Source organism: Cannabis sativa, chromosome 3, assembly GCF_029168945.1.
Source record: "Cannabis sativa cultivar Pink pepper isolate KNU-18-1 chromosome 3, ASM2916894v1, whole genome shotgun sequence".
Classification (NCBI taxonomy): domain Eukaryota; kingdom Viridiplantae; phylum Streptophyta; class Magnoliopsida; order Rosales; family Cannabaceae; genus Cannabis; species Cannabis sativa.
Genome location: NC_083603.1, coordinates 431,758 through 449,969, shown reverse-complemented (window position 1 = coordinate 449,969; position 18,212 = coordinate 431,758). Strand labels below are relative to the sequence as shown.

General features: G+C 31.1%; 2 protein-coding genes and 1 pseudogene across 2 annotated transcripts; 1 reads left to right on the top strand and 2 right to left on the bottom strand.

Annotated features, from left to right (window-relative positions):
* The first annotated feature begins 91 nt into the window (after positions 1-91).
* Positions 92-5,358, top strand: LOC115708656 (crossover junction endonuclease MUS81). The gene is made up of 15 exons (XM_030636639.2): positions 92-470; positions 1,221-1,309; positions 1,400-1,478; positions 1,562-1,648; positions 1,731-1,856; positions 1,970-2,207; positions 2,400-2,601; positions 2,705-2,805; positions 3,139-3,287; positions 3,608-3,665; positions 3,817-3,975; positions 4,118-4,197; positions 4,353-4,590; positions 4,791-4,877; positions 4,975-5,358. Exons 1-15 carry the CDS (start codon positions 271-273, stop codon positions 5,077-5,079), a joined length of 1,998 nt encoding a protein of 665 aa, XP_030492499.2. The 5' UTR covers positions 92-270; the 3' UTR covers positions 5,080-5,358.
* A 108-nt stretch (positions 5,359-5,466) lies between these two features.
* On the bottom strand, positions 5,467-10,114 carry LOC115709461 (probable inactive purple acid phosphatase 27; annotated as a pseudogene).
* Positions 10,115-10,526: 412 nt separating this feature from the next.
* Positions 10,527-16,671, bottom strand: LOC115708772 (probable inactive purple acid phosphatase 27). The gene is made up of 13 exons (XM_030636784.2): positions 16,055-16,671; positions 15,886-15,973; positions 13,864-14,133; positions 13,417-13,525; positions 13,199-13,316; positions 12,879-13,011; positions 12,567-12,754; positions 12,060-12,246; positions 11,912-11,979; positions 11,733-11,823; positions 11,451-11,639; positions 10,911-10,991; positions 10,527-10,804 (listed from the first exon to the last, which is right to left on the bottom strand). The coding sequence occupies exons 1-13, from the start codon at positions 16,414-16,416 to the stop codon at positions 10,709-10,711; spliced, it is 1,980 nt and encodes a 659-aa protein (XP_030492644.2). The 5' UTR covers positions 16,417-16,671; the 3' UTR covers positions 10,527-10,708.
* Positions 16,672-18,212: the final 1,541 nt, after the last annotated feature.

Below are 18,212 nucleotides of genomic sequence, written 5' to 3'. Positions count from 1 at the left end.
CAAGGAATATTGTCGTTTCTTTGAAAATATGTCGTAAAAATATTGGACCAAAGCCCATATATAGCTTGAGAGCCTGGTCATAATATGTGGGCCCATTTGCTGGGCCCATGTAGGCCCATTAACCAGTTCAAACTCTGAAAGTTCCGAAGCTGGGGCGGGACTTTGAAGTTCCTTCTCTGTTCTTCAGTTTCTCTATTCTGTAACTCTAAAAAGATTACATCTTTCACCTAAAAGATCATGAATTGAAACCCTAGACAGAAAATTGGGACAATGGAAAGGCCGAGGCTTGTGGTAAAATGCTCCGAGAACGAAGAGGTGGTGGAGTACTTACTGAACAAGTGGAAGGAAATGGCGGATCAACGCCCCAATGGGATATCCGAAAACATTGAGAAGACTCTCTCCAAGGCTTATTCCAATATCTGTAGCGCCAAAACCCCCATTCACACCATTAAAGATTTATCCCAAATCAAGTAACTTTTTTACTTTTGAAATTTAAATTAAGCCCTTTTTGTTCTTCTGGGTAATTCCCCATTTTTTAATTTTTGGAACATTGAATTGTTGTTATTGATGTGTAGTATTGGGTGTTGAAAGATATGTAGAAAAGGATAAAAATTGGGAAGAAATTTATGATAAAGCTTTGAAATTTAAGTTAGACTAAAGCTTATCTGCCAATTCCATTCTGATATTCTTATCTGTCTGTAATAAAAATCGGATTGATAGGCATTGATACTGATTGAGAGTAATACATTATATATAGTTTATATCAATCTCAGCAAAATTACAGGATTGATGTAAACTTATCTTGCCAGGAATGGGTAAAGGATAGTTGCTAAGAACTAGTGAGACAGTAAGCTTTCTCATATTATTCAATCTATCAACCATTTTTTCAAACAATTAACTAAAGATCATTAGTTGTCCAATACTAAGTTTCTAAAGGTTCTGGTATTAGATTGTGCCTCTTTCTAAGCATAAAACAACATTTCCTGGTAAAGTTGATTCATTTGATGTAAAACAAGTAAAACATTTCAGGTATAGAAATTCATTTGAAAAATAAAAATTCTCGTGTTTTTATAGACAACTTTACTTTCTGTGCTTAGTATTTCATAAAAACAATGCAACATTCATAATTGAGTTTGTGCTCTATAGTCGAGTTCAGATATGATTTTTGTCATTGTTATTTATTTGTTTTCTTATATGTTTTGGGAATGATTTTGATTTAGGGGTGTGGGGAAGTGGATTCTGAAGCTTATGCAAGGGTTTTTCAAGACTGATCAAAGCAGTTGTGAGCCAGAAAATGTCACCGAAAAGGGTACCCTTTCTTTATTTCTTTTAGTATAGATACATGGAAATTTTGGATTGCTTTTGTAGTTTTACATATTGTTATTAACATATAATATAGGCAAGAAGTCTAAAGGAGCTAGGCGCTATTTGCCTCAGAAGAACTCGGTAGCATATGCATTGTTGATTACCCTCTACAGGTACACAATCATTTTTTTAAGCACTCATGTATGTGTTAATATTGTCAGATTTCTTATCTGAAATATGTTTGAGTACTCTTCAGGGGAACGATGAATGAGAATGAATTTATGCGAAAACAGGAGCTTATTGATGCAGCTGAAGCTAGTGGCCTTTCTCGTGTGCCCATAGCGTATGTGGAATGATCTTATATTTCGATCACCTGACTTTTGGTTTGTTGATGTTGTTGAACTTGGATGTTTTTTGGTCCATAGGCCTGAAAGGGGAAAAGGAAAGCTTGGTCCGTTTGGAGGCTCACCAAGGGACTGGTATAGTGGATGGACGAGTATGAAGACTTTAGTAACTAAGGGGCTTGTTATTAAATCAAGTTGCCCTGCAAAGTATGACTATCTCTCTGTCTTTGTTTTCTTTCTATAGAAGCATAATTTCATTTAAACATTCTAGAAAAGCACAAAAGTATCAGTTGGCATGTAATGTTGAAAATAACTTGCAGGTATATGCTCACTCTAGAAGGTAAAGAAGCAGCACGGGAATGTATCACGAGATCTGGTGTGCCAGAATCCTCCAAAGATAACAGATCCTCTGAAAGGCATTATGATGTTGACATCGAAAACATGTCTGATGTCGAGCCTTCACAGCTAGATTCAACGAAAGAAGTAGAGATAGCAGCACCATCTGCCGATTTGAGAAGGCAGAAATCAACAGATATACCAGTTGACTATATGGATCGGGTACATAACAGATTTCCATTTGCACATTTCAAGTTTCTGGTTAAGTTTTGGTCTTATATTGAGCATTTTGCTTATCCATATGTTGTTCATTCCATACGGCAGATTATGTCTCCTGATTATTATTTTTCATGATTAATCGAATTGCTGTTGTTATTCTAATAGTAATCCTTCTTCGCCTACCTTATTTTGTAGCTTACAAAAATGGGCTATTCCAAGGAACGAATCCTCAGGGCTTTTAATGAGGTCTTAAAAACTTCCAATAGTGAGGAGTCAAATTCTCTCTGGCTACCTATCTTATGTCATCTTCGGGAAACAGAAGTTTATGGACATTCGGAATCTCATACTGCCAGAGAGGAACATGTTCGTAGAACGTCAACCCCTATTGATACAAATTGTAAAAAACTTAACTTTTTGCTATATGATGCTTTTACATTCCATACATTCCTAAAGGAATAATCTGTATCACTTGTGAACTAGATTACCTTGTCATTGTGTAGGTCGAGCATCAGGCTCATCCCGTCAGAGTGGACATACGCCAAAGATTAGTTCTGCTGATTCCTTGCCGAGCTCTTTTGTTATGAGACCTTGCTCGTCATTGGTATGCTCCCATTTAGATGAATACAATAATTTAACCTTTTACTTGGGAGTCGGTTCTTTTAGGCTTTCAGTGGGATACTATTAACTACCTTTTGATGCTGCAGAATCCTCTTTAAATGAAATTTCCAGAGGGTTGTTGTCACTTTTTTGAATACATAAAATCTTCAATTCCCTTTATGTTTGATAGCCTAATTGTCCAATATGTTTATAGAACTTATAGCTTAAACCCTTCTTAACCTTATGCATCAGTTCTCACCATTGGCTATTATTTTGAAAAGAATGTAAAGTTGGAGTAGTGCCAGTTCTTGCTAATTTTTTTTGTTGAATTCTACAGGATCATCATGCACGAAAGTCGAGTTCAAATAACATGGAAGCAGGTTTTAATATCTTATCTGTGCCACCACTGATGTTTGGGGAAAGATTTGAAGATGTGTATGAAGTAATCTTGATACTGGACGATCGAGAGCAATTTGCAAATAAGGGGTCAGTAACTTCTGATTGAACTTCACCCACCCACCTTTGTTGATTAAGGTTCTTTATGATTTTGGTTACTCTTGAGAAAGGAGACATATTTTTTGAATATTTGGGATATGATATCTTTAGTTGTTTGTGGATTATATGGTAATTTAACATTTTATATGTTGGAATTCAATTAGGCCTATTGTTTGCTGCCACCCCAATATTATGATTGCCTGAGCTTTTCTGTTCTTGTGTGGTCTGCTCACTAGTTATATTATGTTTTACTGTGGCATGTTCACTCCTCACTTTTCTTTGTTGTCCTTGCCGTTGATCCTTTGGTTTAGTTCTCGGTCTAGCAGAATCATTGATAGCATCAAAAAACAATTCAACATCCAAATACAGGTGAATCTTCAAATGCCCTTTCTATATGCTCTTGTTTCTCCACTCTTTTTCAAAAGACATTTGAACTGTTGTTTTGTTTTATACTTGCTGATTCATATCTTATCTTCTTACCTTTGGTTAAGAGAGATTTACGCATTGAAATTGTAAATAGGTTAGACGTCTACCAGTTGGAGATGGGATTTGGATAGCTCGCCATAAAGATCATGACATTGAGTATGTACTTGATTTCATTGTCGAGAGGAAGAAAGTTGATGATTTACGCTCTTCAATCAGAGATAATCGCTACAGGGATCAGAAGTTGAGGCTTTTGGTATCCACTATCTTAGTGACTTAAAGATATATATTCTTTCTTTCTTGAAGTGGCTTGTTTTTTTTAAAGTGTGTTCTTATATTTCACATATTATGTTATGGAAGTATCACATTATTTGGTCTTTTTTTTCGCATATTGGAAGAGATGCGGACTTAAGAAGCTGATATATCTCGTGGAAGGGGACCCAAACTCTTCTGAAGCAGCGGAGAGTATTAAAACTGCGTAAGTAGTTGTCTGTTATAACATTCTCGCCACTACAGTATGACCCAAATATACATGTCTTCACACCATTTTGCTCACAAACAATCACAGACAAGTAGTAAATGTGTTATTGTTGCAAAACATCACTCTCTTATCTATTTTTCGTTTTTATGCAGCTGTTATACGACAGAGATCTTGGAGGGTTTTGATGTGCAGAGGACCTTTGGCTTGAGTGACACACTAAAGAAATATGGCCATATAACCCAATCAATAACTCAATACTACAAATCACAAGTTTCTGAGGAGCTCCATAAACACAAGAACATCTGCCCACCGTATAATCAATTCATTGCAAAGTGCGAAGACCTGGATAAAATGACTGTAAATGACGTATTTGCCATTCAGCTTATGCAGGTAGTTTTCTATAAATAGTTTAAGACATCATTAAACTGGCCAAGTTAGTATTATTTCCTCTGTTTTTTTGTAAAAAATGAGATGTTGATTCGGTTTTATCCTTAGAATTAACTAATGTTTTCAGTGTATTTATTAGAATTAGTGTGTAGTCTTTGAATAACATATTACCGGAAAATGAAGCGAACATTTGTTGAATGCAGGTTCCTCAGGTGACAGAGGAGGTTGCCATGGCTGTTGTGGATTTGTACCCAACAGTTGTCTCTCTTGCAAGGGCTTACTCCGTTCTTGTAAGCCCCGATTCCCTTCATGATTTCTGAGTTTCTTATAATTTTTGTGCTCAGCTATATCTGTTTGCTCATTGCAATTTTGCAACTTTTCAACTAGGAGGGTGATAATTCAGCACAACAGGAGATGCTTAAGAAGCAAACTAACAATGTAGTGAGCGGGGTTGCTAGTAGGAATATCTTCCAGTTCGTTTGGGGTAGTTGAGCTTCAGACTCAGATGTTCTAATCCGATTAATTTTTTGCACACGAAGCATTGTTATTTTTAAAAGGTAAAATATCATGTTTCAGCTTCGATCCTTTACACCCTTTTTTGTTGTCCAAATGTAAATAATATGTAAAGTTAATGGCATATAGTTGAATGTAGATATGGCCAAGTATATGATTTAGGCTAGCCATTCTCAGTTAGCGTAAATGCTTTAGGTTTGAGATTACTCGGTGAATATATGATTATTACATTAAGGAAAAGAAAAGCATCTGTTTCGATTCATCGTTTCATATTTTCTATATGTGTGCATGGTAATTAGATTTACATATTGTGAAGAGATCAACTGTGTTGATTTTTATTCATGAGGAAGATTACTTTAAGCTTCTTTCAGTCTCAATTTATTTCTTCTCTTCTGTGTGCAGAGATCGGTATTCTCTCTTACGGACCCATGTTTATCTTTCTGCTGAATGAATCTTGTTTCTTGATAATACGAAAGCTATCCTGAACCTTCTTAGATACATTAACAAACTACAGAAACAGCAAAGACAAAACCAGAAAAACTTAGAAATATTACATAATTAACTTACTATATAGATTACTCAAATAAGCCTGTATAGGAAATTATACTAACCTCCAATTTGAGCTCTTCTTTTGTTGCTTGTGCTCTAAGGTAACCAAACTCCGAAAACCTTTTCAAACTCCAGCTGCTCACCTGTAAATCACCTTAACTATCAAATTAGAAGTTGTTGCTTATGCTATTATTTGAAATCATTTGGGATAAGAGAAAGAGTTACGTCGATAGGGAACTGGTCTAGAGAGAAGCCAGCCATGCCGATTACTGCATGCACTGGTGCGGTATAGTTGCTATGATCGTATGTGTCAATCCCACTTTGATCCTTTTTAGGCATTGCCAAACACTTGTTTCTGTAAACAGAACAGGTCCTCTCGTAGTTGTGGACATGTCCGAACAGAACCAAGTTGACCTGTTCAAGTTTTTAACTGTTACAAACAAATCAATCTTAAGACCAGACAAGTTATGATAGAGAGAAAGAGAAAAAGGGCTTTTACTTTGTTGGCCATTAATAATGGTTCAACTTCATTAGTGAAGTTTTGATCAAAACTATAGAGTCCAGTTGAGGAAGTATACATGGGTCTATGCCTGAAAATTAGTTCAATATTATTAGGTTGAGCTTAGTATTGAATGAAGAAATATTGATTAAAGACCAACTTATTACCCTGTGAATATCAGCCAAGGAGTTTTCGATCGATCAACAGAAGCCATATCGTTTTTCATCCATTCATACTGCAGACACATCAATCCATATGAGAACATAAGATCGAACATTATCTTTCTTTTCTTTCTTTCTCTTTTGACTAATTACCTGTTCAGAATCCTTTTCCCAAACATGCTCGGTGGATATCACGGTGAAGTGAACACTTCCCTGTTCAATGGAATACCAAGGCTTATCCTTGGCTGAAGTTGGCATTGGAAAGTAGGTTTCGTAAGGAATCCCACATTCTCCTCCCGAATCTGGAGTACCATACACCGGCGATAACTCTAAATAATCCCTAGAAATCACCATAAAACTTTGTGATCAATATAACATTTTATAAGCATTGGTTAGAATGGTAATGTTGGGGTACCTACCTCTCATGGTTCCCAATAGCGGTCATGTAAGAAACCCGAGAAGCAACAGGGGAGATTTGATGAAGGAAGAAATCCCATTCAACAAGAAAACCAGTGGCATAGCTTATGTCTCCAATGTGGAAGATTGAGTCAACATTTCCAGACTCAACTTCTTTGGCTATGGCTTCTATCACTGAAATTGATCCTGGCTATATGAATTACAGACCACTGTACAAGTTTAGTTTCTAGGAACCCTTTTCGATAATCGTAACAAAGAATGATTTTTTATAAGCATTGATGTATGTACCTGAATATAATGCTCAATAGAGGCATCTTTAGGAGCTTTTCCCATATCACCAAATGCAAGAAATTTGAGTTCATCTGATCCTCCGGCTGGTGGAGTCTTGAACTGAATTTGTTCACTCCAACCAACTGAATCACTGCATTTTAAATTTGATCAATTTCCCAATAGAGGGAAATTAGTACACTCACAAACTCCTTTCAGTGTATTCTTTCTGATAACCAAGAAGTAATTTTTTGGATGGATTCCAATGATTCATAATTTTTCAAGTATTTTCAGGTTCATAAATTGCAGTGTTTGGTATGGGGATTAGATTTGGTGGAAATGAGAATGTAAAGAACAACTCATGTTCGGTAAATTGAACTTTAATTGCTCGGGGATTTGTGTTTCGAGATGAATTCTACTTTTTAACTTGTAATCTCGAATCCCTCGAACACTTAAGTTTCATATTCTCTTAATCTAAACACCACCAAACTTGACTCCCACCAAACCCAAACCTTCGTACCAAACACCCCTACATGATCTACGAGTTCTTCGCAAGTACATTAATGGCTATTGGTGACACATAAAATTTAATTTTTGGTACATAACGAAACAGTATTAAATATATATGTATATATTACCTTCCATATCTATAGGTGAATTCAGTTAAAGGTTGAAGACCAGTCATGACTGCTGAATGAATGAATCCAGGGTCGTGCCACCCAAAATCCTTTGCAGGGCTAGCTAGAAATTTTGATTCTATTTTTTTCACATTATAAAACACATCAACTTTATGTTAAAACACAACAACAAAACCTGACATGAAATATAAAAGTATGTCAAATAATATATAACAATAATAAGACACGATGACACGTTTTGCTACTTACCCTTTAAAATATCATAGGTACTTAAATAAAATAAATATAAAACTCACCACACATATCTTTCTGTGTAAATGTTGTAACTTCTGATACTTGTGTTTTTCCATCTCCATATTCTACCTTCTGAGGCAAACTATCCCCACTAACCCATGTCACTCTCATCTGCAATGCAACCAACCATATTAAGTCTAAATCTAACATGGTTTGAAGGTTTCATGAAACTTTATGTAATGAAAGTTGCTAACTGATGTTGCTGATGAATCGACACTTGAGATATGTCCGTACAACGGCATGTTAGGGTTGAGAAAGGTTAAAGGAGCAGTCCTGGCTTGAATACAGGGCGTGTCGAAGCCACCCCCGAAGAGTATGAATTCAATGTCGGTTCTTATGTTTATAACATGAAACGACACTGAAGCACTACATGTCGTAATCTCGCATATGCCTTGCTTTTCGTATTTCTTGCATTCTTTTTTCTTGCAACTTAAGTAGTCTGGATCTTGAGTTAAATAAATTGACTGCAATTTGTATTACCAATATAGTTAATTACTTAACATAAAATTAATATGTCAATTCATAATTAAGTTATAATGATCTCAAAATGTAGCAACAAATATATTATATATGGTTACATTGCTTATTAGTTAAATATTTAAATACAGTATTAGGATTTTGTATTATAATAAGTAACAAACAAATTATTAATGTAGGCTCATGAACACAACCTAAACTAACACACTACAAGAATTATAAATTTGTATAACACAAGACTATGTATATATACATATACATAATAAATTTGTATATATATACATTTTTAAAAAGTTAAGTATTATAACAAGTTAATAAAGTTTTGTTATTTTTTGAAAAAAAATTCTTCACGATTTATTATTGTGAATTTGTTTTTGGTAGGAATTATTTCATAAATATTCAAAAATAGCAAAAAAAAATTATACATATTTTACATATTTAATTTTTTTATATATAGATTTTAGTTTTTTATTTTTTTACAAAAATAGGGAGGTTGTTTTTTAGTAAAAATGTAATAAAATAAAAATAAAGAATTGTAAAAATATTTTTTTAAAAGAATAAAATTTAAGTGCATGTAAATTTCTTGTTGATAATGATACCTAATAACATTACTAGATGATGTTTCTTGAATGATTAATAATTTTCTTTTAATAATAATTATGAAACATGATATAATATTGATATAAATATTTACATACAAGAGTAAGTTCTAAAAAAATGTTGAGAGTATATTAATAATAATAATTACCTTGACAGGATAATGGCAAAGAAGGGGAAGGTCAGTAAAAATGTCACCAGTCTGTACATAATATTTTATACTTGTAGGACATGCATTCACACTGCAATTAATTTATCATTAAACAATTAATTAATTTTTTATTAAATAAAGCATTTTTATATTTCTAGGGTTAAATTTTGTGGAGCATTCTAATGCAAGAAGAAAAAAATAATAACTTATTTATGCATATTCTTCTATTTTTATTAATTTATTTTTATTTTTTCCAACTAAAAGTACCCTTGTTAGCTAATAAATTTAGAATATTACATATATTGTATATACATATTATTATTATTATTATTATTAATTAATATATCTTACTCAACATGAGAAGGGGATATCATGCCAACCCAATCATTTTGAGAAGGAACCATAACACCACTAATTGTCACACTAACATATTCTTCATCTCCAAGCTTAACATTTGATGAACTCACATTCATTTTTTGGTAAGGGCTTAAATCTGGACAATCACTCAGAAATTTTCGATTTACAATTCGAAAATCCGATATGGCAGTGGAATTACGATGTTCTTCTTTTGATTTTGCAATCAACGGGTGCAATGAAGAAGAAGATGATGAAACAAGAAAAATTACAATAATTTTTAGATTAATGAAAAAAATCTTGAAACCCCATATGTGGTGAGGGAGTCCCATTCTTTTGTTTTTTCCAAAGACAAAATAATTTGATGACAACTTTGATTTTAGGTTAACATTTATTTTAAATAGGATGATGAAATTTGGTGGTGATAATATTGAGAAAAAGGAATATTATTAATGTTATTTAAAGTATTTTAATGTGTTGTGTTGGAATTATGTATCAAACTTATATTGATTTTGTTGATACCATACACTTAGATGTTAACAATTTGCTTTCAAAAACTTTCTTATATATTATACTATTAGAGTGTTTTGTTGCATACAAATTTTTACAAAACAACATGTCATATACAAAATAAAATGAGTAATAAATTATACTAACTCAACTAATAATCAAGAATCTTAAGTTTTCTTTCCTGACAATCTTTTAATTATAACATTAATTTTGTAATTAAAATTAAATATAATTTTTAGTTACAATAAAAATTTATTTGTAGCTAAAATATAGTATCTAGATATAAGTTGTCACTAATTTAATTTTAGTCGCAACAAATATTGTCACTAAACACACATTTAATCACAATAAACTATAATTTTGTAACTAATAAATTTAACCACGAACATTTTGTAACAAATTTTGTTGTAACTAAAAATAAAATTTTTTATAGTAAACAAACACCGTCTTGAAAAAATTTTTTAAAAAAATATTCTAATATTTATTTTCGGATATAAAAATTGACTAAATAATTATAATAAAAGAGTATAAAAAACAATACATTAATAATTAATGTTTGACAGTTGCCAAAAAAATAGCAGTTACAAAAATGTCTATCTATATAAATTATATAAAATAAGATTAATTACATTCTGTAAATAACAATAAAAAAGAAGTATTTATTTATGTTCATAATAAGAGATCATTTTGTCCTCTATTTATTCTTTATTTTTCTATTATTCAATTGGTCTTGTTGTTTCTTGATAATTCGAAAGCTATCTTCAATTTTTCTACTACCTGTGTTTACAAACTGATCACCAAAAAAAACATAAATAAATACACATTAATAGTAATAAAAAAATGTCAATGATTTAATAAAATTAGTATTCATATAAGTAAAAGTAGAAATTAATTACCTCTAAGGTTATATCTTGCTTAGTTGCATGAGCTCTAAGGTAGCCAAACTCTGAAATCCTTCTTAAACTCCAACTCTTCACCTGTAAATTATTACTCATCACAATCAAATTATTAATTACAAGATTATTGTTAATTATTTTTCGAAACTAATAAATAAGAAAAACTATCCCACGATTTTTACTAATATAGAATGAGTCAATCATCTAATCTAGTACCTTAAATAATATATTATCCACTAATAATTTATTGATTCTAACAATTGATAGTAGAGTTCGCAATTTAAATTTCTCAATTTAATAGATGTTAATTTACTTTGGTATATAATCGAATAAAAATGGTGATATTGTTCGTCCATTAATCAACAAATTTAAATTATTTCGAGAAGTATACCATCATCCAATAATCGAAAACTATTGATTCTAGCAACTGATAGCAGAGTTAACGAATCAAACCACATACAAAACCATTTGAGCTACTTTTCTCGAGTTCAATTAGCTATGATTAATTTGAATAGTTCGAGATAAGAGAAAGGGACTTACATCATTAGGGAACTTGTCAAGAGAGAAGCCAGCCATACCAATAACTGCATGAACTGGTGCACTATAATTATTATGATCATATGTATCAACACCACTTTGATCTTTATTAGGCATAGCCAAACAAGAATTTTTGTAAACAGAACAAGTCCTCTCATAGTTATGTACATGTCCAAACAGAACCAAATCAACCTACACACATACATATCGAAAATCCAATTGTTAATGTAGTAATAATCACTAATTAAGAACAAGAGAAAAGAAATTAAAGGCTTCAATTTTTACTTTGTTGGCTAATAATAAGGGTTCAACTTCTTTAGCAAAATCTGTATCAACACTAAAAAGTCCTGTTGAGGAAGTGTACATTGGTCTGTGCCTGAAATAATATGAGTTAAAAGAGTACATATTAGATTTGTACTTATAATCAAAGATTGGTTTTCAATGATTAATAGCTAATTATTTACCCCATAAATATTAGCCAAGGAGTTTTAGCTCTATTGATAGAAGCCATGTCCTTTTTCATCCATAGGTACTGTTAAGAAACGATAATTACCGAATTAGTAAAATATTAGAAGAATACAACAGAGTATTATTGTGAAGATTGATAATTACCTGTTCAGAATTTTTTTTCCAATTATGCTCAGTTGATATAACAGTGAAATGAACAGTGCCTTGTTCAATGGAGTACCAAGGCTTATCCTTGGCAAGTGTTGGCATTTGAAAATATGTCTCATAAGGAACCCCACATTCTCCACCTGAATCTGGTGTAACATATACTGACCCTGAATCCATATAGTCCCTGCAAATCACCATACAACAACAGTCTCATCATACATACATGCATATTTTCTTGAAAAATACAGAAAAAACAATTTAGGGTAACCAGTTACTGCAAATCACCATACAACAACAGTCTCATCATACATACATGCATATTTTCTTGAAAAATACAGAAAAAACAATTTAGGGTAACCAGTTACTTCTTAAGATGAGGTAACCGGTTACTTTATCATGGTTCTTCTCAAAATTTTCACTTTATCTATAAAATGTGTAATTTGAAGTGTATGGGGCTAGGCAGACTAAATCTGTACCCAATTTCAGAGTGAGTTCTAATTGTACCTCTCATGGTTTCCGATAGCAGTCATGTACGAAACTCGAGAAGCAACAGGAAAGATTTGATGAAGGAAGAAATCCCATTCAACAAGAAAGCCAGTGGCATAACTTATGTCTCCAATATGGAAAATTGAGTCAACATTTCCAGCCTTAACTTCTTCACCCATAGCATCTGTCACTGAAATTGATCCTGGCTATATGAAATTAACATACATATATATATATACCACATTTTACATGTTTAGTAAAATAAATCATAAGAAAGAATGAAACTTTCATATTACAATCAAATCAATATGTATCTATGTATGTATGAACCTGTATATAATGCTCAATAGAGGCATCTTTAGGAGCTTTTCCCATATCACCAAATGCAAGAAATTTAAGTTCATCTGATCCTCCTTCTGGTGGAGTCTTGAACTGAATTTGTTCACTCCAACCAACTGAATCACTGCATTTATTAATTCAATCTCACATTAGTTTATATCTCATTGGTTCAATTTTTCAAATACCAGCATTTTCCTGCTATTTTATCCTCCAAATTTATATTGCCACTTTACTAATTCTATGATAAAATGGAACAGATTGTGACAAGAGGACTACATTATAGTAATTGCAATTATTCTATATAAATATACCTTCCATATCTATAGGTGTAGTTGGTTAAAGGCAGAAGACCACTCATTACAGCTGAATGAATGAAGCCAGGGTCATGCCACCCAAAATCTTTTGCTGGGCTAACTAGAATATCCGATTCTGTTTTGATTTTTCACATAATTAAAAAACATGGTATAGTAACTAGTAACAGAAAACAGAACCAAATACCATAATAAAATTAGTAGAAGTGGTAACTTACTACACATATCTTTCTGAGTAAAAGTGGTAACTAGTGAAGTTTGTGTTTTCCCATCTCCATATTGTACTTGTTGAGGTTTATTATCTCCACTAACCCATGTCACTCTCATCTTCAAATGTAATGCAAAGAAACCATAAATTCATTGGTAACATCTATATATAAATATATCAATATCAAATATGGTAAAGTGTCTTGAAATAAGATCACTATAATAGTGTCCAATTTTTCAAAATTAAAGTTTAAATGTAAGATCATTAAAAACTGGCCTAAATTATAAATAAATGAAGTTAAATATTAAAATTTTAGAGTGTACATGTACACCCTTAGTCCTATAATATAGAAAAAAAGAGTGTATAATAATTAGAACTATAATATATCAAGACTTAATAACGTAAAATTTGATACTTAATTATACTAATTAATACGAAAAATAAATATTGTACTTACAGATGTTGATGTGGAATCTATGCTGTTAAGATGTGCATGTAATGGCATGTTGGGGTTGAGAAAGGGGAGAGGACTTGTCCTAGCAAGAGTGCAAGGTGTGTCGAAGCCGCCACCAAAGAATACGAAGGAAATGTCGGTTCTTATGTTGATGACGTGAAAAGATACGGTCGCGCTGCATGTCGTAACCTCGCATTTTCCTCCCTTACCTTGTTTATTACATTCTTTCTTTTTGCAGCTTAGGTAGTCTGGATCTTTCTTTAAGAAAATTGACTGTGAAAATATAATTAAATTATTGTATTGTATAATATTATATTAAATTATAGTTTATATTATACGAGACTCACAACACTTAAAAGGTAGTGTAATAAGAAATTATTATATTAAATTATATATGGAACTCGATAATTAATTATATTACTAAGGATGTGATATGTTGAAGAGTGCTAGCTAAGCAACACTGATACTTTTTAGTATTTTTTAATTTTTATTTATTTATTTATTCGTGGAATTTCAAGGAAATGGTCCTATTAAGGTCGGCCCAACCATGGTGGGCCCAGGTAGCACACGGTCCGTTATCGTACCACTGCCAAGAGAGAGAATTTTGCTGGAGGAAATTATACTCTATACCCTTTTTATAATGTCCTCTTTTATTTTTAACCTTATTTTTTAAAATTTATCATTTTTACCTCTTTTTTTAAACATTGTACCAATTTTGCCCCTGTCACTTCAAGATACTCTCCATGTGATTCTCTTATGTAAGGGTATTTTGGGTACAATACATATAAAAAGAGGTATGTTTCAAATAAATATAAAATTAGAGGTAAATTTGATTAATTGAGGAATAAAAGAGGCATTTTTCAAATCCACAAAGCCCAGTGGGCTGGACTTCCTTTCAAATCCACAAAGCCCAACTCTCAGCTAACACTGAATCGGGCCCACTGAGCTGACCCAAAGACCCATTTCGCACATGGCCCCACTTGGGTTACAGGCCCACGTTGCTGGGCCCGGCTTTTCATTAATTAAGGTGGCAGCCTTGGAAAAAGGAATAATGCCATAAAATATTCTATTGTAGAAGAGTATGGTATCCCATCAGAATTGAAAGAAACATAATTTAATTAAATTAATCAATAAATATTATTATTATTATTATTATTATTACGTAAACGTTATGGGTTTCACGATATCGACTTTGTTTCTAACCTTATTACTTATTAGTTGTATATTTACACAACCTAGCTCACAATTTTTGTATGTATATATATAAAGTAAACTCAACTATATATATTTCTCATCTAAAATTAATTACTTTATGAGAGTGACAGTATATCCCTTTATATATTTGCCATGTGTGTGTATATATTAATTATCAACTTTATTATATAATATCTAAACAACCTCAATATATAGACTTGTCCATATTGAAACTCTCACCTATATATATATGACACATTATAAAATAATAATTTTATTTGCACCAATCTTTAAGTTTGTATATTATAAAAAATTGTCATCAAAATAATGTTATTTGATGCCAAAGTTTTGGGATTAATATTTATTTCAATTAATTAATACTAAGGTGGAATATAAGGAAGACTTTCATCTAATAATATTCTCATATATCATATATATTTATATTCATGTAAAGCAAGAAAGAAAAGATCTACCACTTCTCTTTCAATATAAAAAAATTATCGTATATTGCTATTAGTGTAAATAAATATCGGATCACCTAGTGATAAATGAGCTTATTATCTGCTAAAGCTGCTTATTTAATTGGAAATAAAAATAATTGATAATATTTAATTTAAAATTAAAATATATGGTTGTTATAGGTGGTCTCTTTATTACCGTAATAACTCTTAACATTAATTCAAATCTATATAACTAAATTTTGTTCACAAAAATATATATAAAATGTTTTTGTTAGGTTACTCATTCGCAATGCATGCATGCATACGTCATAAATAGATATAATAATTTCAATTAATTAAATAAAATAAATATAATTAATTAGTTAGGTACCTTAACAGGATAATGACAAAGAAGAGGAAGATTGGTAAAATCACCCGTCTGTGCATAATTAATCCCAATAAATGGGCAAGCATTTACCCTGTATTAATTAATTAATTACAATTTACCATTGATAATATTTCAATAAACTATAATTATATTTATAATTATTCTTACTTACTTGGCATGAGAAGGAGATATCATGGCGACCCAATCGTCATCGGAAGGGAATAAGACGCCGGAGACGGTGACGGTGACGATTTGATCATCTCCAAGATTAGAATTAGAAGCCACACTAATCCTCTGGTATGGATTTAAATCGACGCAATCGTTGAGAATTCTCCGATTCACTAATCGAAAATCTGATATGGCTGTGAAGTTACGGTGTTCTTGTTTTGATTTTCCAATCAAAGAGTTCATATAATAATAATAATCATTATTATAATTAGAAATTGATGATGATGATGATGAAGAACAAGCAAATGAGAGTATTAATATTATTAGCTTCACACCATAAACTACTCTATCAAATATATGATCCATATTTTAATAATAATTAATATGATATATAATATATGTGGATATATATATATATATAGGGAGTCTTATATATGTGTTTGATATATAAATGTGGTGAGTGATTATGTAAGGACCCTATTTATATGGGGGGAAGGAAAGTACTTGAGTTGAGGAGAGATACATATATTTATAGAAATAAATTTAAAATAATTTATAACTGATTTTCTACTCGTATATATAAAACATTTATTTATTTATAGTTAGTTATAGAGCGTTGCATCGGTAAGGTATATATTAGGCTAAAGTGTCAAATAATAATGCTGAATAAAGATTAAAAGACACCAGTAGTGTGTGTTTAGTGTTAGAAAAATTAATAATAAATTTAAAATTAATTTGTATAGGTATACATACATGATTGATCCGTAGCAATTACCTCAAAACTAAGTCTTCTTCCCTAGATTTCTAAATCAGAAGCAGTTTATTTATCTGATTATTAAAATGTATATAATTGTGATGAGACAATGTATATTTATAGAGTTAGGGGACTTAGCTACAAAACTCTAATTGGACTGGATCTGCTCATCAAAGGCTTCAATTATACAAAACTCTAGCTACAAAACTCTAGGTATACAAAACTCTAGTTCCCTAAATTTCTAAATAAGAAGCAGTTTATTTATCTGATTATCAAAAGGGGGACTTAGCTACAAAACTCTAGTTGGACTGAGTCTGCTCATCAAAGGCTTCAGTTGTACAAAACTCTAGGTATACAATTGTGATGAGACAATATATATTTATAGAATTAGGGGGACTTAGCTACAAAGCTCTAGTTGGACTGGGTCTGCTCATCAAAGGCTTCAGTTAACTAAAAAAGCCCACACTTCTGCTTCACCTAGACTTTACACACAGATTTTAATAAAACTAATAAAATTTAATGTAAGTTCAAATAAAAAATCTAACATTTAGTACAGTACAGCTTATAAAACACCAAAGTACCTAATATTACTATGAGTGCGACGCTTTATAATTGATTAGCAATTTCTTACAATCTTTAATAAAGTAAAATAAATTAAAACTGGCATTAAATTGTACTAACAGTGATATTACACCTTATAAAAATACTATTTTATATTTACAAATATTGATAATTAATTGTTGTAGTAGTGTTCACACTTGATAAGGTAAGTGTAAGTTTCTGTCATATTTGCACTTTTGGTGCTCATATATTATATATATATATTTATGTATATTGCTTCCACGCTCTAATTATTATGCTGTTCAGTTTTGACTTTTTTCTATCCATATATTTCCATTTATTATTAGGCTGAATTTAGTTACATAATTTGTGACGAGAATATTCGGGGTTTTTTTTTTTTTTTTTAATTTCTTCTTAAAAGAAACAAATCAAATCTTCATAAATTAATTAATACGTGGATATATATAATCCTTAATTCTTTCTAGTATACTAAAAATATTAATTACGTACACAAATTAATACATTCACAAAATTAACTTTTTTTAATGAAAATATGATCAAATTTAATATTACATTTTTTCCTTTTTAATGATGATTTTGAAGGGTATATCACCGATATATGATGATGTTGCATGTAATGAATGATCTCATGTAAGAAATATATTTGGAGACAAAAATCTACATTAATATTTTTAGGGAAAATATTGTAATTACATATAGTTCTAAAATATTAAGAGAAAATTACAATTTTACATTTAATATGTTTAAAATTATAAAAAATATATATAATTAAAATTATAAAAATCATAAAAATATTTAACATTTTATATATATTTTTTAAATAATT